The 25,000-nt window shown below is 34.6% G+C and overlaps 1 protein-coding gene across 1 annotated transcript; it reads right to left on the reverse strand.

The window, feature by feature from the left end:
• Nucleotides 1–6: 6 nt before the first annotated feature.
• LOC129746396 (uncharacterized) lies at nt 7–24,789 on the reverse strand. Its single transcript, XM_055740033.1, has 5 exons — nt 24,174–24,789; nt 8,397–8,754; nt 1,807–2,201; nt 1,614–1,735; nt 7–1,547 (listed from the first exon to the last, which is right to left on the reverse strand). The coding sequence occupies exons 1-5, from the start codon at nt 24,502–24,504 to the stop codon at nt 792–794; spliced, it is 1,962 nt and encodes a 653-aa protein (XP_055596008.1). The 5' UTR covers nt 24,505–24,789; the 3' UTR covers nt 7–791.
• Nucleotides 24,790–25,000: the final 211 nt, after the last annotated feature.

Raw genomic sequence — 25,000 nt, forward strand, 5'->3', positions numbered from 1 at the left:
TATAAATTAAAGTTCCTTGTTGACAGTTTTATCACTGTTACCATCATACTCTCTCTCGTGCAGACAACCCATCCTAAAAATACGGATAATTTACCAGGTTTTATTAATTGTATTTTTATGATTATAAAAAACAGTTGATTTTTTAAATTGGAATACATCTGTAATTGTGTTTTATTCATTCATTTTTTGTGACTTTTGAAAAATTCCATTAAATTTTAAAGATTTAAAACAACATCAAAGGAGTGATATAAATAAGAAATTATTCAATAATTGGCTTTAAAACACAAAATAACTTAACATTGCTGATAAAACAGTAAAGGTTTATGAATTCGAGATATGATGGATTATTTAGAATAATCCATTCCATGGATTATACTAACCACTACTAACGTTCAGATTCAACGGCTGGTCTTTCTTCTCTAACTTTCAAAGTTTTGGACATTCATCTGATGAACTTACACTTCAAGATTATTGAGAAATATCAAATGAAATGACGGTCATGATATCAATTATACAGTCGTTACTCAGTGAATAAATGTTTACACAAAAGAATGGTTTTCAAAGTAAACGTGACCGTACTTGCATTTCTATAAATAGTTAATGAAACTAAATACAACGGCAATTATTATTTTTCATTGAAAATCTAAGAATTTTGATTCGAAATACAAAAGTGTTTCACCTAAAAATAGTCGAATATTCAATGCAATTGAAAAAGTATCGCTGACAAATTATTCAAACAAAAATGCCGTTGATTGTCTAAGCTCTCAAATTACTTAAACCTAATCATTGAATTATTTTTTCGGTGTGTGGAAGTATCTCACTGGTAAAGCCCGGGGCGTTATGATTTCATCATCCTGAAGCAGAAAGTCGTCGTCGTTATTACTTTGCTCGGTGAATTCAAGCGGAATTATTTCCACATCCGCACTCGTCGTGAAGTGTGGCCTGTGAGTCGTTGGCTCTGCGCCACCCGGTTGATGATCAGCTTGGCTGAAATCCGTTGTAAATATTTCGCCCTCGTCTTCCGGCATGGTCTTGTCCACTTTTTTAGTTCCGGTAATTGCCTGCACTTCGTTCTTGAGAAGGTCCGGATACAGCACGTCATCGATGTAGTACATCGTACCAAGATTGTATACGAATACTTCCGATTCGATGATTTTGGCACTGTTGACCGTAACGTTGTTGTCGAAGGTTCGTTGAATTTTGACCGGTGATCCTCCTACCGATTCGATGACTTCCCCGTCCTTGAGGTCCCGGTTGTAAAGACGTCCCTTGACGAAGTGATTAAGTAACAGTTTGATGCTTTGCTCTGTCGAAAGAGTTCGATCCGGAAGCAGGTCGAAGCTGTATCGCTCGAAGGCTTCGTCCGTTGGTACGAAGAATGTGTAGTTCGACCCGGAGATGAACTGAGCTATTTCAGCCATGTTTAAAAAGCGAGTGATCTGCGTAAATCGACTGTCTCGCTCCAGAGCCAAGAACGAATGGGACAGAAATTGGGCTCCAAACCAGGGGAATGCCAACAGAGGAGGTGTCTCCTTGTCTTTGTGCATCTAAAATTAAAATTGAAAATTAATTAATTAATAGATGGTCTTATTAAAAAAAATTGCATGTATAACCTGATGTAGCCGAGACACAACGGCCTCGGAAACGAACAAAACCTCCGATATCACGTAAACCTCTATCCCATTGGACAACGTGTAGTCGTACAGAATTGAAACATTATTCACGTTCGGTGCGGCTGTAACAAAAATAAGCAAAATCAGACATCCATAGCCTCAAATAACCTCTTCAAATCCCTCCACAACTCACGCTTGTTCTTAAGTACCACATACTCTCCGCCGAGAGTTTTGAACCGTTGCTCTCCGCTCATGGTTCTCAGATCCGCCATGCGAAGCGGCTGTTTGACCCGCACGAAATGATTCCGCAGCACACTTTCCGTGAACTCCTGCACGCTGAACGGGTAGAAACCCCAATCGATCGGATGCCACCGCTGGAAGGCCGTATCCGAGGGGATCATCACCATGTATGAGCTGTCGTCCATCAGCTGGCTGAGGTTGCTGGCAGACAGGAAGTGCTGAAACACCTTGGTTCCGGACTTCATGCTAGCTAGGAAGTTCATCAGGTGCTGCCCGATGCGGTTCTCCTTGCTGGCGGCCTGCTCTTTGGTAGCATTTTTCATCTCCAGGCGTTGGGGTTCGTTGTATCTAGGAAAATTATTAAAGTGGCATTTTTATTAGCGGATTTGTAACAAATTTATCCTGATGAAACCCTTTCAAGATGACTATTAAAATTTTTCTAAAACTCTGAGGTACTCGTGAGGTTCTTTGAGAAAGCTGTAAAGCCATTTCAAAACTTCTTCAGAAAATTTCAGGTGAGCACCCTTTTCGGACCCTTGCAAAATATACCAGAACATTCAACCACACTACATGCTTGAACCGATGGTAAAAGTTGTTTAAGTATATGTACCAGGTTGTGGCGATGACAAATAGACTGAGTCGATTTGGGTTTTTTCCGAATTTCTGTAACCATGAGGTCAACAAATCTTCGTTTTGGTGCACAATTCATCCATGATTTTTTGCAGAATATTAAAGCGACGTTTAAATGAATAATTTTTAACAAAGATGATGGGTCTGCGACTGGTGAATGTAGTTGAGGACGTTTAGGCTTCTTAGTCAGCCTATGATGAGCGATAAATAAGAATTATTCCATTTTTTTAAATTTGTAAGTATTTATTTCCAAAACAATACATTTTTTAATATACCAGCACCGTCTCTGCTCTGGGGTGGAAGCTTCCCAAGCAACCAAAAGTCACATATTTACTTGAATGAAGGCGTTGAAAGTTACATATTGGCTGACAAAGAGAATCAACTACCCAATTCCCTTTAGTAAACTTTATGTACTCATTAATGAACTTGAAAGTTGCAAAAGTAATTAATATGTACGTTGTATATGACTTGTTTTGCCCAATTCCCATTAGTGATCTATATGTACTCATTAACGAACTTGAAAGTTGCAAAAGTGAACTATACGTACGTTATACGGGACTTAAGTCACATAAAGGGCACAAAAGTACTCAAAACGGGATTTGATAAGTCACAAAAAGTGAATTGATGTGCTTTCAAAATCAAATCACCACTTCGAGTTTTAGTTTCAGCTAGAACAACATATAGGCGTGGTCTTGTGGTGGCGTGTTCGATTCTCACCACGAAGGTTGGGGTTCGATCCCCAAGCCGGGCAAGTTTTTTTTTCAATAAGTAATTTTGTAATTGAGTGACCATTCTGACGCGATATATGTAGGAAATGTAGGAAAGAAGCAATTGAGCAATTTATCGAGTTGGGAATCCGGCGCGTGGCATCATGGCAGCACAGTAAATAATCAAGAGAAGGTGATATGAACCGAAGCCAACGGTTCAGTTGAGATAGAGCGAGATTTTTTTGATCATTTTGCCTTTTTTAAATATGAATTAAGAGGCCGCTGAAAGCTGAATAGAAGATCATTAAGACTTGTTTTGGAACTTGAAAGTATCAATAAGAACTTAAATTTCGAGCTGCATAGAACGTACTTCATATCAATCATGGGGCTGAGTAAGCATTTTTGTACATGTTTCTTGGGATTTCTGGTTGCTTGGGTTTGTGCCAAAGTGTTGACCACCTGAAATAGAGTTTTGATTAGTATCTTTCATAAAATATCTACCTATCCAATGAAAACTCACCCTTGACTTGATGTCTGCAGACCATGGTTGTTATAATATAGAGGAAAATAAGAATACCTAATTGATTAATCTATTCAAAGTTCTCACCTTTTTCAGCGTACGAAAACAAACAGACTGCAATGTGACAACTCGATTACTGATTTTCCAGCAAACTAGATCAATTTCTGGAAAGTCCAGCAATTTGAAATCCGATTGCTGGGTTTTCAGCAAAAATGACAAGAACACATCCGAATGCTGAAAAATCCAGCAATCAGAAAACCGATTGCTGGTTTCCAGCAAAAAATTGGATTGCTGAACATTTCCAGCAATTTTTTTCGCTGGAAATCGAGACAAAAATTTACTGTGTACTGCTTGTGTCTGTTAGATTTTTGATGGCTGGTTGATGTTGGATTTTTACGAAAATATATTACATTTTAAGTAGCTATAAGTTTCAATATGTTTTTGTGCTATAAAATTTTGTGTTCATACCAGAATGAATAATAAGTTAAACGCTAGATTTAATTGAACTAACCTCTTTTATTGTCTATTTGAAAAATGTCTGTCTCCTAGATCTTGATAACTTTTATTTTTATTATCTGTAGTTATAGAAATTAGAGTTGGATTTTGATGTGCTTTTCTATTATGTCGATTATGTTGGTATGTGTGAGTTTGGTTTGTTATGTATCGTTCGAGTCAGTCTGTTCGAGTTGGTTGTTCATGTTATGTGGTTTGTGAGGTTTTTTTCTCCTTCGGATTTCTGCGTGGAAGAGTAGTTCCGCGTAGATAATACTCACACCTTGGACGTCCTAGCGTGAGTTAACCGCATGCGGTTCAGTGGCTATGTGGAAACACTGGAGCATATCAAGTGTGTGTGGGTGAAATGTGCGATCAACGATATTTACATTCTTCAGATTGAAGTGATGCGATGTTTATACATGATTTAGTGCTTGAGAAGAGCGGGTTTCTCTCCTAATTGAATGACTTCTGGATCTGTGCACTCCTGACCAGTCTTTAGCAGCCTCCGATCATAACAAATTGTACATTTTCCCTGATGATGGGCAAGATCATGGCCAAAACGCTGGACATTGAGTCTTTAATAATATTTCAACTGACTGAGAAGCCGTAATTTTTTACTTTACGGTTTGTAGGTATGGGACAATTGAATATTTCGACGCGTTTTTTGTCGTTCGGTAAAAATTTGTTTATTTTTCAATTTGAACAGTGAAATTTGGAGGAAACTTTTAGAAAGTAAACTGATACCGGATGGTCCGCGAGTTTGTGCAACCAGATATAGTCCAATCTAGAATTGGAGTGCGTTTAGCTGTGGTTTTTCTAAGCCCATTTGCGAGAGCGTGTAACACGAATAGAAGCTCTGTCGTATTTGCTGAGGATTTTTTTGCTGGAAAAATTATGTGTATTGGCCTGTGATGTGTGTTCCAAAAATTCTGAATCCCTAGCTCAAAATAGTTTCTGGTTTGAAACTTTGAAGTTCATAATCGTGTTAAGAAGGAGTGATCGTGATCTTCCAGGAAAGAAGTCGTTTTTTGATTCGCGTTTCCGTTGAATCGTCGAAAGGATGCGACGGACAATTCGGGTGGAAAAGTGTTGGGAAAGTAACGGAGTACACGATATTTCAAATCGGTGAAAAACAGCCCTTCAAACTACAGTGGCAGTGGAGTGGAAGTGAGAGGGAAATATTTGATAGTGAAAAAATGGAATTGGCTGTAAAATCTGGGAGCTAGAGGAATGCGCAGAAATGGAAAAAGGATATTGTTTAGATAAATTTAAGAGCACGGTAACTGAAGAAGTGTGAAAGGGAAAGAGCTCGTGTGTTGATTGCTTTTGTCGAGTTGGCCACAAATCCTGTAGATGGCTCCGGCCGGATTGCTTCGATTAGGTTTTCTGATAAAAGCCGTGATAAGTATTAGGAAAGGACTGAAAAGCTAAGTATATTTTTTCCTATTTATTTTTATTCAGTAAAGCATTAAATTTAACGTTTATCATTGAGGGACGGGAGCATGGGATTGGGACATGCTTACCTTGCACTCATATGAATAATGTTGAATATTTCATCAGATAGCTCATATAAAACTGACTATCTACTGTAATACCGCGAATTCTTTTGGAAAATGGTTTTGATTTGGGGAGGGGGCTCACATTAATTATATTTATTTGTTCTTTTAATGTTTCTTTTCAAGAGCGAGCAAAGGCGCAATATCCAAGGTCAAAGACGAGAAATGATAGTGCAGCGAAATTCGAAACTATCATTTTTTTAACGTTGAAGTAAATACAATACTAAAATTATTAATTTTTTTTAAAAAATGGTTATTTGAAAAAAAAAGTAAATTAATTATATCATTAATTTTATCATGGGATTTGGATTTCTTTGCATAAATACATCATTTCCATCCAGAGAAGGACGAAATCACAAGGAACACAACCAAGGAGCACAGGAAATTTATCTTATGTGCTCCCAATGATACAATTAACTTATAGCCATGGAAACGTATGGTACTGTTGCCCAGAGTTTCTTCCACCCTGCGTTCCAGTTTTCTTTGCGTCCAATTCTGCACAGTGGGCCCGGCCAAATTAAGATGAGTAGTAAATTTACTTTTACTACTCACCAGGGTGCTGACCAGATCTGGCTGTGTATGTATAATAAGCATAAGCATAAGCATAAGCATGGGACAACTGAATATTTCGTTCTGGATAAAGGAACAGGATTTTGCTTAAAACATTAGAATCGGGCAGTTTTATTGTTTTTGTGCCAATTTATAAATTCTGTGAATAAAAAAAAAAAGCTTCTTAGGACTCTGGGTTTCAGAATTTCGAAAATGACCACAAATCGACTTAATCAAATGACCAACCTATTCAGTTAAGGAATTGTGAAAAATCGAGATTTTTTTAACACGGCTTGTAACATATTGAAAAGAAGCTCTTCGCCTGTACATAGATGCAGGGCCGTAGGAAGAACGGGTTCACGGGTAGTATTGGTGACAATTTTTGAGAAGCTTTTTGTATTGTTTTTTTGCACTTGAAATTTATTTTCAAATATTGAATTTTCCTTCCTAAAATAAAGACAAATAATTTTCAAAAAAGGCCTCATTATGCTTATGCTTATGAAACATACACAGCCAGATCTTGTCAGCATCCCGGTGGGTAGTAAAAGTACATTTCTTAACTTGGCCGGGCCAACTATGCAGTATTGAACGCAGAGACACAGGGGAGGAAGCAACGTGGACGCACAAACTTGCTTGAGGCCAATCACATTACACGTCTGCAAAACTTGGATCAAAATCTTACTGCAGTTTATCAATATACAAATTTTTCGCGAATTTCTTAAATTTTATCACTTTTTGAATATGTTTACATTCAAATTCATCAAACATAAGACTCTAAGAATTAAATTTATTTGCTATCCATAAGCTATGAAAGTTTTGAAGAAAACAATAAAACAGGCGTGTTCTGGTCACTGTTCGGAACAATAAAAATTAACAAAACTTTTCCAAAATAAAGAAAAACGATGAAAATTAAATCGTGGAAAATTTCACTCTGTCACAAGACCTATTTAATACTGGCATTCTAGTTCCAGGTGATCAGCACTAGCCTCAACTTCCCAGAGGCATTTGTTTTTCTTGGCTTGAATCAATTTTCTTTGTAACACCATCACGTATAAACGGTCGGCCGGAATGAAATGAAATTTGGTATACGAGGGTTTTTTTTGGGTCGGAGATAGTTTGTATAATAGTTTCAAGAATCTCACTTTTTATGGAAGGGTTCCCATTCAAAATCAACATAAAATGGGACACAAGCCGTACACTTTGGTTAAGAGTTTCATAAAAATCGATTCGAGAGCTCGATGCAGTTAAGGACGTGTAGATGAAATAAAACATTTAAAGGTTAAACGAAGTTTACCGGGTCAGCTAGTTCTCCTATATATTTGAATTAATTAAGAAAAAGCAAGTTCTAACTTAAAAATTTCGAACCAAATGAGTCTTATTTTGTGTGATTCTTTAAGCGAATCAAACGAAGGCTTTTTGAGTTTGGAGCTGAAGGTGTTTTACCCTCAATTACCAAACATTTTTCCAAACAATTTCCAAACAGTCTTCATTCGATTTCTCGAGAAAAAAAATCAAAGCATTTTTTCTGGATTTTTTTACAAAATATAGGGAGATCAGGTGTTAAAAAGGGCACTATTCCTCCGTTCGTAAACTCGTGGGGAGTCTGAAACTATGTACAATTGATTTTCCGGACATTTTCACTAAAAAAAAGTATATTTTACTAGATTTGGTTCGTGCAGGAGGGAATATACAGTTTTTTTGCGTTTTATTTACTTTTTCTCCATTAGGGATTTTATTGAATTTAACCAAATCAGTTTTTCATGCAGGTTTAATAAAATCAAGGACTGAGTTTACTCCAAAATTGATTAATTTTTTAAATTGCAAATGCCATATCATCAAAACTAGAAATGATAGACAAAATGAGATAATAAATTCGAATTAAGAACGCAAACGTAGGCATCAAAAATGCTATTCGCCTTTGTTATCAGTTTTAAGAGTTGCATCCCTTTTAAATTACCTTTCCGAATCCAGGAAACTAATTGAAAAAAAAGTTCATTATTCAGAGTTTTAGATCTACAATATGGTTCGGCCTGATTTTTTCGGGTAAGAATGTATTCTAGCATCGCCCAAGACAATAGTTACTCACCTATTAGTCTCCTGAATATTGCGCTTGTTTAGCTTGTTGCTGCTGATCAACCGATTTTCCGTCAAATTTCCCTCGATGAAAATCAAGGTCAGCGTATCGCTCACGTTGTGCCGGGCTGCGTACTTAATCTCCTGGTTGCTGATCGATCGCAGCACAAATCCCATCAGCATATTAATGCAGGTCAGGTTCACCCCCACGGGATGTTTGTTCATATTGCCGTATAGGTTGTGATCCTTCAGCTCCATCAGGGCGCCCGGGATGACATGTTCCAGCAGGAATTCCCGAGCACGTGGAGCACCACTCTCTTCGAATGACGCCCTGTCGATCCGATCCGGGACGATCAACGTGAACGGAATATCTGCGGGTAGACGAAGAGAGATGATAGATACCGATTAAAAAACTTCCATAGAGAAAACTTTACACGACCCTTAGAATATTAAAGTGTAAACTCATCAAGAGGAAACTGAACTATTTACTATTTACTAGGAGTAGTAGGAGATGGAAACTTTACTGATTGCTCGTTGAAACGAACCAAACTTCTACGATTCGCTTACCGGAATCACCCACGTGGAAAATGGATTAAAGGTAACCGCAATAATTTGCATAAAGCCGGCACCTTCGTATGTGCTGCAGCATGTTGTGGGCGATGCTTGCGCTAGACCTAATGCATTCTTGGAATCGTTGCAAAACGGAAGGAAAATGCTTCTGGCAACGTGAGTCTACCCACCACTGCCTTAGCACAGCACCCGGGAAGGAAATGAATCACCTCACACGTTCAGTTTTTGGAAGTGCTTGAACTTGATGATGGATATCTACTGCTAGGTAACTCATTCCAGCAATGATGATTCCCAGCCAGATGATCCATTCTCGATAAGAAGGATGGATGTGATAGGCAAAATCGTGACGCGTAAGGTTCAGCAATGGGCTGGTCCAGTACACTTCAACGGGTATACGTAACTTTAGAAGATAACGGAGGATCGTGTTGCTATCGTTAATTTGATTATATTTTAATTGATAGTTTCTGACACTAAAACCCGTTCATTGGATTGATATTGGAAATGAAAGCTTCAAGTAGTAACACAGTCATAGTCCTCCCATAATATTGAAGAGGTGCTAGTAAGGAACCAATAGATGCAAGACAAAGTTATAATTAGTAATTGAAAATCAATAAAAATTTAGTTTTACTCGGAATCAATTACTCTTACTTCATTCATTCATTCAAAATTTGGTGAATCGGGATAGTTTCCATATTTTTGTCGCACTTCTTTGTCCAACTCACCTCTGGCAGTTCTTTTTATTTAAAATTTTTTGGAAAAATTACTGACTGCACTGTGCTGGATTTGAACCTGAAATTTCTGGCCTTCTAGACAAACGCATTACCGAGAATGCTAATGATTACAAACAACAAAGGTTGAATTGGTATTTTTAGGAAGAATTATCTCATCAAACTAAATTTACATTTACTTCAGCAAATAATTCGCGGATATTACCAGTCAGGCGAAAAAAGAAATTTATTTTGTTAGTATAAAAATATTAACTAAGATTATTATTAAACTTAGTTATTGATGATTATGTGCAAAAATGTCATGTTGATCAATGCTACACCGGAGATCAAGGCAAGGTGATCAAGGTAACGAACACGATGATAACAAACTGAGAAGACTATACATCGATAGATGCGTTTCTGAGTTAAACGAAGCTTTTCTGAGCGATCATATCATCTTTTTGTTCGTTCGCACTGCAAATTTTCCCACTTGTGGTCGAACCACGCTTGGCCTACTAATGTGTGGTGGTAGATGCAACTCTATCTGTATCTACCACTTCATAGTAGTTGGCTCGTGAGGTTGTTAAATTTGATTCATTTTCGGCATATCCATCATCTCATCTCTACATCCCTTCTCAACTCTATTCTCAATAGAATCTTTTATTTATTGACTTTTGTTTTTCTTAAATACACAATTTTGTTTTTCAAATATTCCTCGTCGCAATTCTACATTCCATTCATAGTTAAAGCTTTTTTTTTGCATATTCTTCATTCAATCCGAAAAAGTTCTTCACAAAAGCCTCCCTCATCGGTGATGAACAAACAATCAGCAGCAGCAGCTTTAAAAATCCACGCTTCCTAAGCCTATTCCGTTCTTTTCCACCGGACAGAAAAATTAAAAAAAAAAAATCAGCAGCAGCAGCAACCTTAAAAATCCGCGCTTCCTAAACTGATTTCGCCTTTTTTCCACCGGAAGGCCAAATCAACACAAACAATCAGCAGCAGCTGCCTTCAAAATCCATGCTTCCTAAGCCAATTCAGTCTTTTTCCACCGGAAAGCCAAACCAGATCAAATAATCAGTAGCAACCAAGGTCGTGCGAACGTTTAGGGGGTTTAAGCCCCCCCCCCCCCCCCCCATGGAGATTTTTTCCAAGGAAAATTTTCAGTTCAAGAAAGGAATTTGCCGTTCCTGTCAGAAAATTTGCTCGCCTCCGGCGGAATTTAATCCTAAATCACTCAAAGCCTAAGACATTTCATTTTAAGACGTTTCCAAATTAATATTTATTATTAACTGTAAATTTCAGATTTTATTTGAATAGACCATCTGCATTGAAACTCAAATCTTGACATAAAATGTGGGTTGTTTTTAGAAGGGGTTTTTATTAAGAAGTGTAACCAACCAAATTCAGAATTCGAAGCTAACAACATTCATTCATCGAATACATATTTCACATGTCAATAAATAGGTAGAAATGTGACAGGCGTTTAATACTTACGACAATCATCAGAACTAGCCAAAAAACTTTTACTTTAATTTTACTATTTATCACTTTGATTATAAAAAAAAAATGTCATTACATTTTCTCTGCTAATTATAAACTTTCTTCAAGAAACAAATATTAACTTCAATTTTGTGTTGTGTTTCTTGTTCTTCTAATGCTCAATTCCACAGTAAAAAGGTTTTTTTAATGAATTACACAAGGCCACAAAATTCACATATTTCCGAAGTGGAAAGAACTTTATAGCTAATGTTTCATTAAATTTATTAAGTCCAAATATGCAGTTATTGTTTTTTTTATTGGCTTTTTATTTAAATATAACTTTTAAATGCGTCGAATCATATAAGAAAAATCTGAACTTTTTAGACAATTTAAACTTTACAAAAATAAAAGGTTTAAATTTCATTATCAAGCTTTCAAGACGGCAAGTTATTTTGACTTCTGCGAAAAAGTTAGACAAGTTTTCTGTTCAATGAGGGAGTTTCAACAAATTTAAAAAAAAAAGTTTCTGCAAAATTTATATTTTGGAAATTTTTAAAGCAAAAATTAAATAATTTAGCAGGCTTCAACAAATAAGTTTAATTAAATGAAACTTTGGTATTGTTATGATATTTGTCGAATTTTTAAAACTGTTTAATTTATTATTTTTAGATTATTCATCATTATCATAATCAAAATATTTTTCCTTCTTAGTCAAATGAAGTAATCGAATTCAAAGCCAGGTTTCGTCCATTAGTTATCAATTATTGATTTCACTCAACACTTATTAATTTTTAAACTTATAAACTCTCTATCACCAAAACTAGAGGCGATTGACAAAATCTGTTTAAAAATATAGCAAATTCAGGAAATTTCAGGAAATTCGAAATTAATAAAAGGCATCATTTTTTAATAACTTCATCGAATTTTATTGCATAGTTTTAAGAAATTTTCGATGTAATTGTGGGAGAACGATTTTTATTTATTGAGACTTTGTCTTTGTTTTTTTTTTCATTTATGAATTTTTGTTTTCTGAAAACAAAATATAAACTTTCTTGCGGTTGCGAAAGTTGCGAAATTGATTTTCGAGCTATTGTCTTTGTCAGGACTCAGTATTTTAATTCGCAGCGATAAAATATTTAGTGCTTGAAATATTAAACTATGCATAAATGCATAACAATTTTAAAGTTTATAAACCTTTCACTTCTTCTTATTTTTTTCAATCTTCTTTTTTGAATCGAGCATGATTTTTTAGTTAATCTATGAAAAATTTAAAAAATGATTACAAGTAGCAACTTGAAAGCAAAATTTCAATGTTTTTGAAGTGCTTTATTTTTTAAATTTTTTCCACAAAACATGGAGTTACATAATTTTGAATTTTTTTCAATGACCCACCGGATTTTTTGTGCATTTTTGGTGTTGTTATTATTCTTAGCTGAATTTCAATTTTGAAACCCCCCCCGGTCTGCACGGGCCTGGCAGCAACAGTCTTGAAAATCTGAGCTTCCAAAGCGAATTCCGTATTTTTCCACATTGTTGTGATTTTACAATTCTTATGAATCTCAATTCAGAGATTCTCTCAGATACGTCTGTCACTCACAAGAATGGATCAATGCAGTCTTCCGAAAATCACTCGGAAGAAACGCTCATGATAGGTTTCTAGTTGGAAACATTCAAAGCCGATTGCTGCTGCCTGTTGTTCCCTAGAGAATCGGCAGAGCGACAATGCGAAGTCAATGTAAACAAGATTCAAAAGCGAGAGCGGACTCGCATCTAAGTCGATCTCTCAAGCTCACTACCTGGTGTATCAGAAGTGATTGAGACACTGACTGATACAAGATCCAATTCGAAAATCCACTCACTCACTCACTCAAACTCAATCAATGCGGCCTTGCATCGGTTCATACTGCCTGCGTACTTTCTGACAAAGCGGCAGAAACATATGTTCATACGTACTGCCTGCATGTTTGAATGACTATTTTAATCCTCCCCAACAACAGCAACAACAAAGCAAGATGTATCAGGCAGACAGCATTCGATCATCGATCAGTAAACGAGTGAGTGAGTGAGTGATTGAGCAAGGAAAGTTATTGACTGAAAAAAGAAACTGAAAATCAGGTAGCTCCTCACTCAGTTGAGAATTCCAACTGGAGAAGAAACGTCTCTCTTTCAAATTTTATTTCTTTGATTCTCGGAGCAGCGCTGTCGAACACAATCTTTGCCCCATTGGGAGATAAACCAACCGACAATTTAGGTTTTACTTTCGCTGTTGAAAACTTTTCAGTGTTTCTCATGAGAATTGAGTGATATTCGGAACACTGGATCAATGACTGACTTTATTTTGGTTGTTTTGCCTAGTGTCGGCAATATAACAAACGTTGCCATAGAAATTGATTTTATTTTATGTATCTTTAGTGTTACCGAAAACAACTATTATTTTCATTTATTTTCATTAAATTTGAATTATTCATGATTATCATCTCATCTCTACAAATGTTTTTAACTAACTGAATTAACGACAAGAAATTTAAAAGATCATCGATCAAAACTCAAGATGATTAAATGTCTAAATTTCATCTACATTACTATTACAGATCCCATATCCATTTCTTTTATATTAGAATAATTTTCTAACTGATAACATTGTTATGTTATCTCAAATTAAATTTAAAAAAAAAATATGTGTGAAAAAAACCAAAATACTTAGCTTTAATGTTTCCCAGAGACCATAGGACATAAACGGTTAACTCCGAACGTTTCTTCCCCGCTTAGTCTAAACGGCCGATATCAATTAAGAATTTTAACATCCTCTGAATCACGCTCCGGTCGTCCGGTTATTTTTAGTTAGCAAATCGAACTTGAAAACTTTTTCTACATCCTACCAAGTCCTTAAATATCACCTTTGCTTATGATACGTACCCAGCCGGGCCCACTATGCAGTATTGGACGCAGAAACGACTGGAACCAGAAGAGAAAGAATCGTGTACAACAGGACCATACGTTTCCATAAGAATGATAGTGAATGATTATTATCGTTGGGAGCATAAATGCCAAAAATAGCTGTGCTCCTTACGTCGATCATCTTTTAAGATTCCTTCTGGATGGAAATGTGGTATTTTCACACAGAAATCCGAAATTAAGCATAAACAATTTTTCGTTCTCTAATAGAGACTTTTTAAGTTATTTCAGACCATCATCAACGTGAGTTTCTCATCGAATTATTGTTGTAAATTTCAGATTTCTGCATACCATAATTTCTGGTCAATATTGACCTTTGTTACGGCCCCTTTTGGAATACTTGATTGTAGAAGAAAATAGTTTATACCGAAATATTTGAAAATTTTAACATTATCAATAAAACACTGAATGGGCATTAGACCGCTGAAAAAAATTACTTTTTGCTCCTATATGTTTTTTCGATGCCTTTTGGATCACCAAGCATCAGGGTAAAAATGAAAAAAATGATTAGGTTGATTCCTGAGTTAGTGCAACGCGTTTCAATTTTGTATGAAGAATTTTTTGCATTTTAAATCATCTAGAAAATTCAAATAAGCTTGAAATAAAGCTGGTCTTTGATTATTGGTTTTGCTTATTCTTAAGCTTTCCTTTTTGCTAACATGACTCGCAGATAAGTATTACATGAAAAACCATTTTAAAATAAAATCTGAATCCATTGAATAATATTGGTAAAAATTTTACATCTTTTGCTCGATTTTTCAAATTTTATGTGAGAATCAAAAACTTTAAAAAACTATCTCACGATGTGAGAAACTATGTCATCATCATTCTTTTTTTTATCAATCAGTGATAACTTAACAACAATATATTAAACATAAAATTGAATAAGTGTTGTGGTATACAAATGTTGCATCTAACCCTGCTGTTGCATGATGCCCTGGTTGACGGTACATGGATATAGTCGTCATAAAAGCTTAGGGGAGATTGGGGATACTTGATCCTCTTTTATTATTTTCACCATATCCTTTGGGAAAAATTTAGTAACTTTCACCTTTTTAAAATTTCTGACAGCGTGTTACTTCAAGTTTTATGCTCCAAAAATTAGAAAAATACTAGAACTCTTAGATAAACTAAAAACATTTTCAAAGAAGTAAAAAAATTGAGATATTTTTGAAGTTAAGGGGGGGGTAGGGTCTAACGGGTATAAAAAAAACACCATTTTCACGATTTTTTTCTAAAGCTATCGTTCAAACAAATGTTTTCAAATTTTTTGCATTATACAAAGCATTGTTAAAAGAACATTTAGTAATTTTTTCGTAGAAAAATATTGAAAAATGAGCCGGTGACGGAGCATTTTCGAGGAAGCTTTTTAGAAAACAGGATTTGCGGTGGACACTGTATCTCAGCACAGAATCATCTGAAGTCAAAAAATCAGAGCAAAATATTTTTAATAGATGTTTTTCTGGACCCCAACGTTTTTATTTAACTTAAAAATATTTTTATAAAATTTTTGTGGCTGTTTGAAGTAAAAACTACGATTTTTCACTTAAAAATCCGCCATTTTTCACCTCTAAAATCTCCCCAAAGTAAAAAAATCAAAAAAGAAAAACGTTGGGGTCTGGTATTTTATATGTAGAAAATATGTTCCAAATTTGAAAAGAATCGGATAAGTAGTTTTCAAATGACGATGTCCACGGACTTTAAAAATGTGCTTTCGAGAAAAACGCGTTTGAAGTTTTTGCTCTTGCTTTCTTGCAGTATTAGATAGGAGGAGATTAAGGCTTATAACTTTTACAGTTTTGCTTCAATTGACTTGAAAATTTGACACAACATTCTTGAAATGTTTTACAATAAGAAAATAAAAAAATAAAAAAATCGATTTTTTGAAAGTGTTAGACCCTACCCCCCCCTTAAGGGAGACTTGATCCTTCATTCCGGGAGCTCTAATCCTTTGTTAAAAGTAAAACAAAACTCCTATATAAATAAAATGTCAATTGACTGTTTTGTTCATGTTTGTTTTGTTTTCACAATTTATAACTGTCAGTGTCAGATAAAGAAAACTCTATAACTTTGTCTCAATTAATTATTTTAGTCCTTTTCTTCAGACAATCGTTTGCTAAATATTAGTTTTTGGATAAATAAGGCTATGATCATTTAGTATCCGGGCAGTTACAAACGATTGTATTTTAAAAACAATTCATTGGATCGAAAAACTTTCTATGTAGGAAATGAAGGTGTTAATATGACATTTAATATAAAAATATAAAAAAAATATTTATAAATGATTTCAAGAAATAATCTTACTTTTTCATAAAATATCTTTTTTATCTTTGCACACTTGTGTCAGTCATGTATTGATCTATTATTTTTACCACAGAAGCAAAACCTTTGCAAAATCATGATATTTTACACAAACTCACATTGAAAAAGCAATTGGAGTCTGGTTGGAACCTTTTCATGAGTAGGCATCTAGAAAAATTTGATCTCTTAAATCCGGTTTTAGCATAAATGTCTTCGTCCATCAGGACACATCTGTCACTTTGCGTAAACACCGGTTGCACATATTGCAATCTAAAGAACTGTTCACTATTAGTTATTTACTTGGTGTCTACTAGCTAGACAACACTTTTTGACTGACGAAAATGGATTAATTGCATAATTTACGGGGTCTGCATTCAGTTATCTTCAATAACCATAGAATTTTTACCATATTTAAGATCAAGGGTTCCGTTCCGATGCTTGATTTGAACTTCGTGTGGATTCTAGAGTGGCTCCTTATACTTCTTAACCATTCGGTCCAAAAAAAATAAAAAAAAAATCAACAAAATGCGCAAAAGGAGCAAATTTGTGCAAAATTATTTTTACCATGTCTTTTTGCATCGTAAATATCTCAAACACACATTAACTTAAAAATCTGGCAAAAATAGGCAAAGTAGTCTTTTTCATAACCAACACAACGCTGCTAAAGCTTTGCATATTCGAGATCTAATAACGTAGCTATCACCGAAATAAAGTGCCCGGATACTAAATGATCATAGCCTTATTAGTCATCTCGTAATCAGCAATGATCACGATCCATTCAGAAGAAGAATATACTGTTTTGTACTCTAGGGATCAATTGTACCCATAATTAACATTTTAGAAAACTTTTTCTGAGAAAAGTTGAGAGCTTTCCATTGCTTTGAAAACATGGTATTATGAGGTTCATATTACACTCAATCGATTGATATATTGCAATGAATATTTTTGTTATAATTTTTCCATGTAAGGAACATTTAAAAGAGATGAATAAAGATCTTCAAGTCACATTTTATAAAATTCAACTTCAATCACTCAAACAATTATTTTATTTGCATTTTTTGAACTTTAAGCATTGTTGTTTTTCTCCATTTGGCACATTTTTCTAGAACATTTGATCTTTGTAAAACATTCCAGTTTCGAGATATAGCTAAGGGATCAAGTATCCTCATTCTCCCTGCTTGTAGAAGTTAAAGGCCGGGATAAATTATTCTGAAAGACAAAAAAGTCAGGTACACCAGGGCAAGTGTAAACAGGGTGTAAGTGCTGTTCCAAGGAAAATAGTATTTGCGGTATCCTGCAGATGGAAAGATAAAGGTTCAAAAAGATTTAAATCAGTTAGCCCATGGAAACCGGTTTATCAACAATTGATTTTGAATTTATAAAAAAAATCTGTATAAATCTGTATTAATGCTTAAAAATCTGTATAAAAATCTGTATCTGTATCTTATTTGTATTTACGTTGAAAAATCAGTCTCACCAAGCAACATTTTGACGTCAAACGTCAATATTCACAGTCTACCGAACTCGGCGATTTTTGTTTACTGTGAAGGACGGATGAGGGCTTATAAAAGATGCGTTACAAAAGATTGCCTATGAGCTTAGGTTTTGAAAGATCGTGAATTATGGCACAATTTAGTTTTGCTTGATGTGTTCCATTGTATTTATACACGTTGCGGCACAAATTAACTCCTTTATAATGACAAAATACATGAGAATTTCTTAACGATCAATTGAAACAAGAGAGAGTCAACCCGCCAAACCATTTGTGGTTTTCATGATGCGTAATCGTTAGAGCGAGTTATTTGTAAGTTTGCGCCATCAAAGCGCAACAGAAGCTTTGAGGCGTTCTAACAGTTTGTATGATTTGAATCAACGATCAGCCGGTCCAGATTAGCGAGCAGCCAGTCAGAAAAACTTCGCACTGTAGCAGTTTGGCACACATTCTCGCAATCAATCGATCACCGGCACTTTCAAAGTCGGTCATACCAAAGGAGAATTCTCTGTTGCCCCCAGGTGGGGGGGGATTCCGTATAGATGGTTTGTTTTTGTCACACTTACTGGCTGACTAAGTCGTCGTCGCAACTGGGGGCCATCGTCAGTTACAGCCAGCCGGACGTGTCCGGAATACCATGGCCACCGCACCGGATAAAGTAACATCCACACTGGCAGGACTCTAAAGAACAGATTATGGAAATTACGCCGGTCAGGTTTATTTTTTTTATACGATCAGCAGCGGACGTCCGATGGATTAATGGAATCACCTTGACAAAAAGGTGGAAGTAGATGTAAACACGTTTCAATTGAAGCTCAACAGTAGCACACAGTGAGTGCTCGATGATCTGAATCAACAAATTTGCAACAACTATAGGAGTACCGAACAAAAATTATGTATGTGATGAAAATGCCTCTTTAAATTTCGACCCGCTTATTTTCAACACCCATAATTTTCTTCTAATCTTCTTCTATCCATCTGTAATTTTGAAATCTTGAAATGTTCTCACCATGAGAACATAACATTAACCGATGAGCCCGTAAAAGTTAATTAATAAACAAAAATCGCGGTGAATAAATTAAATTAATACAATCCATTCTCAATTCTCAAATCTCAATTCTCATTTCTCAATTCCCAATTCTCAATTCTCAATTCTCAATTCTCAATTCTCAGTTCTCAATTCTCAATTGTCAATTCTCAATTCTTAATTCTCAGTTCTGAATTTTCAATTCTCAATTCTAAATTCTCAGTTCTCAATTCTCAATTCTCAATTCTCAATACTCAATTCTCATTTCTCAATTCTCAATTCTCAATTCTCAATTCTCAATTCTCAATATTCAATGCTCAAACGACATATTGATTTACGTTTCTAACGTTTCGATACTTATTGAATCTTCTTTAAAAACTATAAATAGTGTTCATTCTGTTGGTTCTGCTCATCACAATTTCACACATCAATTTGTCTAGTATTTTGAGATTGCTTTTCCTAAGCATCAAACTTTTAGCACAGTCTTAACTTTTCGCTTATTTTATTTTGATCAAAAGTAAGCTGAACAGCTTGATATTCAGGGATCGACTAGACTAATCAGTTTATGGATCCTGCTGGTCGATTATAAGGTGTGTAGGGGAGATGAGGGCATAACGAGCACCCAGGGCATAATGAGCACTCCTTTTTTCTACATAAGTACGTATTTTCTTAAACAAATTTTCATAAGGACTTGTTTCGTACTACCTATAGTATTAATTTTTCACTAAAAAAGAAATATCCTTTTCATATTTACAGAAGTATTAAATAATAACCAGCTAGGTTCTCAAGTGGCGAAAATATTATAATTTTTGAGCACCACCAAATAAGCTTTTATGACATTTAAATCATCTTGATCTGAAATTTACGCACTGCAACATGATCTACACATTATTTCTCAATTTTCAGCATCATAAAATTTTTGATTTTTCACTTTAATCAATTTTAAAACGCTTTTTTACTTTAATTTGTTCACTAGAGGCGAACAGAGCACTTTCAATGAAGGCATAACGTGCATTTTCTGCCGTATAATCTAGCAGCGAATTCAACTCGATGAAGTCAACTGAATAATAGAGCTACAGCTTGACTTGTTTCGTCTGTCGATTTGGCCTATTGGTAAGGTGTCGGAGAGGTAATCAGCAGATTTGATGAATCTACGCCTCACCGTTTAGTGCAATCATGATCATGAATGATAAATGAAAAAAAAAAATCACCTCCACCAGGAATCGAACTTGAGCCTACTGATTACCTCTCCGACATCTTACCAATAGGCCAAATCGTCAGACAATACAAGTCAAGCTGTAGCTCTATTACTCAGTTGACTTCATCGAGTTGAATTTGCTGCTAGATTCCCCGGCAGAAAACGCTCATTATGCCTTCATTGATGGTGCTCATACTGCCTCGGGGGGTTTCTCATTATGCCTCTACAGTGACTGGTTTTCAGCTTTCGGCAAAATTTTTTAAAATGCATTTTTAAACGTTTTTATCTACTTTTTCAAGTTTCATCCAATTAGGCCATAGACAATTTGAGTGTCTGACCACGAAACAATGATGTAATTCACATATTACAGCTGTTCTCTATGGTTAAATAAGCGTTTTCTTTAAGGTGGCCATTATGCCCTCATCTCCCCTACTTAGATTAGGAAAAAATAATAAAAAGTTGAAAAGAATAAATGTACAGCTTTACAGAACCAGTTTACCACAACGAAACCCTGTTTGGTTAAATGTCTCAAATCTAGTTTTGTTATCAGCCACCAATAATAATTCAAAAATAGAACTTTTTAAGGTCTTGAAGAAAATCACAGATTATTTCAAATGTTGAATACGTAAAACAAAAATAGTTTTTGCTATAAAACAGACTGCAAGTCGAAATTAATTTTTGATTTATGTTGCTGTATAATGTTCAATTTTTGTTGGTTATCTTTTGTACCTGATTATTTTAATTTTAAGCTTTATATATTTAGCTGAATTTATTGAATGAATTAAAGTTTATCACCGGTACTTTTTATACCGTTTTTGCTTATTGAGTTTTTTGGGTGAGTGAAACAATTTTTTTAAATTTGCGTAACGTTTCGGGTTACTTTTCTTCACCCATCATCAGACGTAAGAAAATAAAGCAGCAAAATTTTATTCTGTTCGGCTGCTTGTCGGTTTGTTTACTCTTTTTTTGAGTCCATGCCACACAGACATAGGTTGGACCCAAGGTTGCCGAAAAAACTTCTGTGTTTTTGAAAAAAATGATTCTGACTTTCTGTGATATTACCCGAAAATTCTGTGATGGATTTCTGTGATGCTATTTCTTTGAATTTCATAGGAAATTCATGGTAAATTGGGTCTTTTTCACTTTTAAGTTGGGCCAAATCAATTACCATTACTAATCTTATCATGCTTTTCAAATTCAAAGTAAAAAATCTAAACTTGATACTGTCAAAAAAAAAATATTTTCGGAAATTCATTCAAAACTTAAAATATCTGTGAAATCTGTAAGAATTTTTAAATTTCTGTGTCTGTGACACAGATTCTGTGATGAAAATTTGCTCAAAATTATGTGAAATTACAGATTTTTCTTCGATTTCGGCAACCTTGGTTGGACCTACCGATGGGGGAACCATACATACATACATACATACATACATACAATAAATTTTTTTCCCAATTATTTTCTCACCACTTCGAAATTTCAAATCTTTAAAGTGAGTCAGAAGAGCAAACAAAAAATCAAAATATGATCAAAGGTATTTCGATGTCCATTGGTGATGTCATTCGTTTTTCGTTCCTAGCAAAGATAAAGTGTGCTCAGCAGATTAATTTGAAAAATATATTATTTGATTAAACTCGGCCAAAAGGCTAGTTTTGTGAGCACTCCAATACTGCAAAAAAACCATAAAAATGTGAAATATATTGATGATGTTTGTAAAATGACTTAGCATCGAAATCATTAAACAAATTTGAGTTCTTGGCCCAAAATTATCTGCAATTCTGAATCTTGACTAAAACTCTATAACGATTATCTGTAATTTTCCGAAATTTTATAGAAAAATTGAGCAAAACATCGATAAATAGAGTAGAAAAATTTTGACTTGGAAATAAGCATGTTCATAAATGAGGTTTACAATTCTTATCATTGGTATTAAAATAAATTTAGATTTAAATCCATAAAATTTGTTAAAAATTTTCGCATATAAATAATGATTTCTTCAACTTTGGCGAAATTTGCTTAAAATTTTTTAAAAGTTATAGATTTTCAGTGATTTCGTCATACTCGCTCGACAGTGGCCTGTGATATGGCTCAGTTGGCAAAGACAGAACCTAAAAACCGCATTTTCACCAATTGTAGGAAAAAAAATGGGACATGAAGGACAAACTAAATTCGAGGAAAAATTTATAGAGAGGAAATGAATTTGAATGGTAACGATTCATCGTCCATCGCTGAGAAGACAGTGATTTCCTATAAATATATTTTATTCACTTTCAGCTATCACTGTGGTATAGCTCAAGACAAATTTTAAATGGATTTATGACGAATAGTTTTATTGTTTTTTTCTGAGGATAAAGTTTTTTCTCAGAAAATGTTTCAAGCTCAATTTATGAAACATTAAAATTTTCGTTTTTCATCAAAAAAGGAAAGCAAATGAATTCTATGTTTGGAAGAACGAAAGTTTGCTAAGAAATTCACATCCATTACAAAATTTGAATAAGTCAAAAATAACAAAGATTAGGTAATCTTTGCCCGTTGGTCAAAAATTTGCTCACCGTTGCATTAAATAAACATTTTATTACAACATTTTTCAAACTTCATAGAAAAAATCTATTTTTAAAACTATTTCTAACTTCGTCGTGTATACCCTCAAATTTTTTAAACTATCGTCTTCAAATCGGTTCAGTTGAGTAGTTTAAATTGAAATAAGATGATTTTTCAATTTCAGTTTTTTTTTTTAATAACAATGCGTCAAAGGGCTAAACTTAAAATAAACTCAAAAGCTTTAACGCTTAAGAAGTTCTTGATGCCTATTTTACGGCTTTCTAATGAATAGTTTTCTAATGAAAAGAACCCTTCGCTCATTTTGTACACTGCGTATTTTATTTTATAATATTCTATGCGTCTTTGATTTTCAATTCTTAAAATATATTTACTTACCATTGGTAAGTTACCAAAGCATTAAGCTGTCAACTATATAGTCGTTATAAATATAATTAACAAGCACGAAAATGATCATTTGCAAAGGTAAAACAATATGATTCTAGAAGTTATAATGAAACACAAACAAATTATCTTGAATTTCATAAATCTTATTTAAAAGAATATCAATAGATTATCAGTAAGTTCTTTAGAAATTTCTTGAAAAGTGAAAACATCTTTGCTTTCTTAAATAAACACCAGAAAAATATAATGACAGTAGTGGAGAATGAGGATACTTAATTCCTTCGCTATTCCTCGAGACTGGAATGTCTTACAAAGATCAAATGTTCTAGAAAAATGTACCTACAAAATAGATCAAAACAACAATTTTGTTATCTCAATCAATTTTGAATTTTTTTTTGTGCGTTATTGAACTTTGTTTCAAAAATTTAACAAAATGTGACTTGACGAGCTTTTTATCACTTTAAAACGTTTCCCACATGAAAAAATATAAATATTCATTCCAATATGTCAATCGTTAGAGTATAATATGAACTTCATAATGCCATATTTTCAAAGCAATACTTAATTCTCAATTTTTTTTTCAAGGTAAACTTTTCCAAAATGTATGTTATGGGTTCAATTGATCCCTAGAGTCCTATTAGGGATGAATCATCCTACAAGATGAAAATCCCAGAAAAAAAAATCCCTAGAGTCCAAAAAGATATATTTTCTTTTGAATGGATCGTGATCGCTGCTCAGCATGAAATTACTAATATTTGTCAAATAACTATTTATTTATACAGTAATTACCTGATAAAAAGGACTCAAAAACTGGTTTCACCTAAAAAACATAAAATTGCGCCTTTAAGTATGCAATGAACATAGGGTAGCAGACAAACTTTTATAATTCTTTTTATTACTTACAAACTGTGAAATGAGAACTGATATATTTTTTATGTCTCACGAAAATCTTACTGGATCATCTGTGGGTTCATGTATCGTTCTGGTTTTAATATGCTTTATCTTGAAATCTTGAAACTACACGCTGTCAGAAAATGCAAAACACGGCGAGCTGCTTGTTGAAAATAATAATTTATCTTTTTTTCTTTTCTATATAAAATAAAAAAGCCACTCACCTTTCACCACATCATATCCTTTAATTCCCAGCAGATACTCGTTCCACAGGTCTCGGAAATTTCCAGCCGCGCTGCGATGGGCCTCAGGAATGACATCCAGTGTAATTCCGGACAGATCCGGCAAAATCTTTTTGCCCACAAAGTCACGGTTCAAAGCAGCGGTGGCCACTTCTTCATTCACAGACGTCGTCGATACGACAGACGATGACGACGACGCGGCCAAAACCGGCGAATGGCCGCCAAGAAGACAAAACACAACCACCCCCAACAGCGGCATAACACTGGCCACTAACGGTGGCAATCGAAGCAGCAGAAACTTCCCCGGGGCCATATTTCTTAGGCTGCCACCCGAAATGGTTTTTGCACCAGAAATTTATTCACTATTGTTTCTTTGTTTTTTTTGCTATGTGCTGCACGCTTCTAGTTTCACTTATTCTCAACTAACTAGCTTATGTTGGTCGGCCAATTTCACTTCGTTTGAACCGTTTCGGCTGTGCTTTTTTTTACATCATTACACTTTCAACACTACCCTAGACAAGTAGAACAACATGTACATTTTTTTGAATCGTTAATGATACTAATTTGAATATTGTCTAGCTGGAAAGAAATAGCTTAAATTGGGAAACATAAAAACAGATTATTTACTGTCAACAACCATCCAATCCGGGCAGACAATGCACCGGTTTTTTAAACGATTATTTTGCAATCATATTTTTGTTCATAAAGATCAGGAATGATTGCCACTGTTAACGGTCGATTGTAGATTACCATTGTCTTTTCTATACTAATTTTTTTAAAGATCTAAACGATATTGACTAAAACAATTA

This window comes from Uranotaenia lowii, chromosome 2 (assembly GCF_029784155.1).
Source record: "Uranotaenia lowii strain MFRU-FL chromosome 2, ASM2978415v1, whole genome shotgun sequence".
Taxonomy (NCBI): domain Eukaryota; kingdom Metazoa; phylum Arthropoda; class Insecta; order Diptera; family Culicidae; genus Uranotaenia; species Uranotaenia lowii.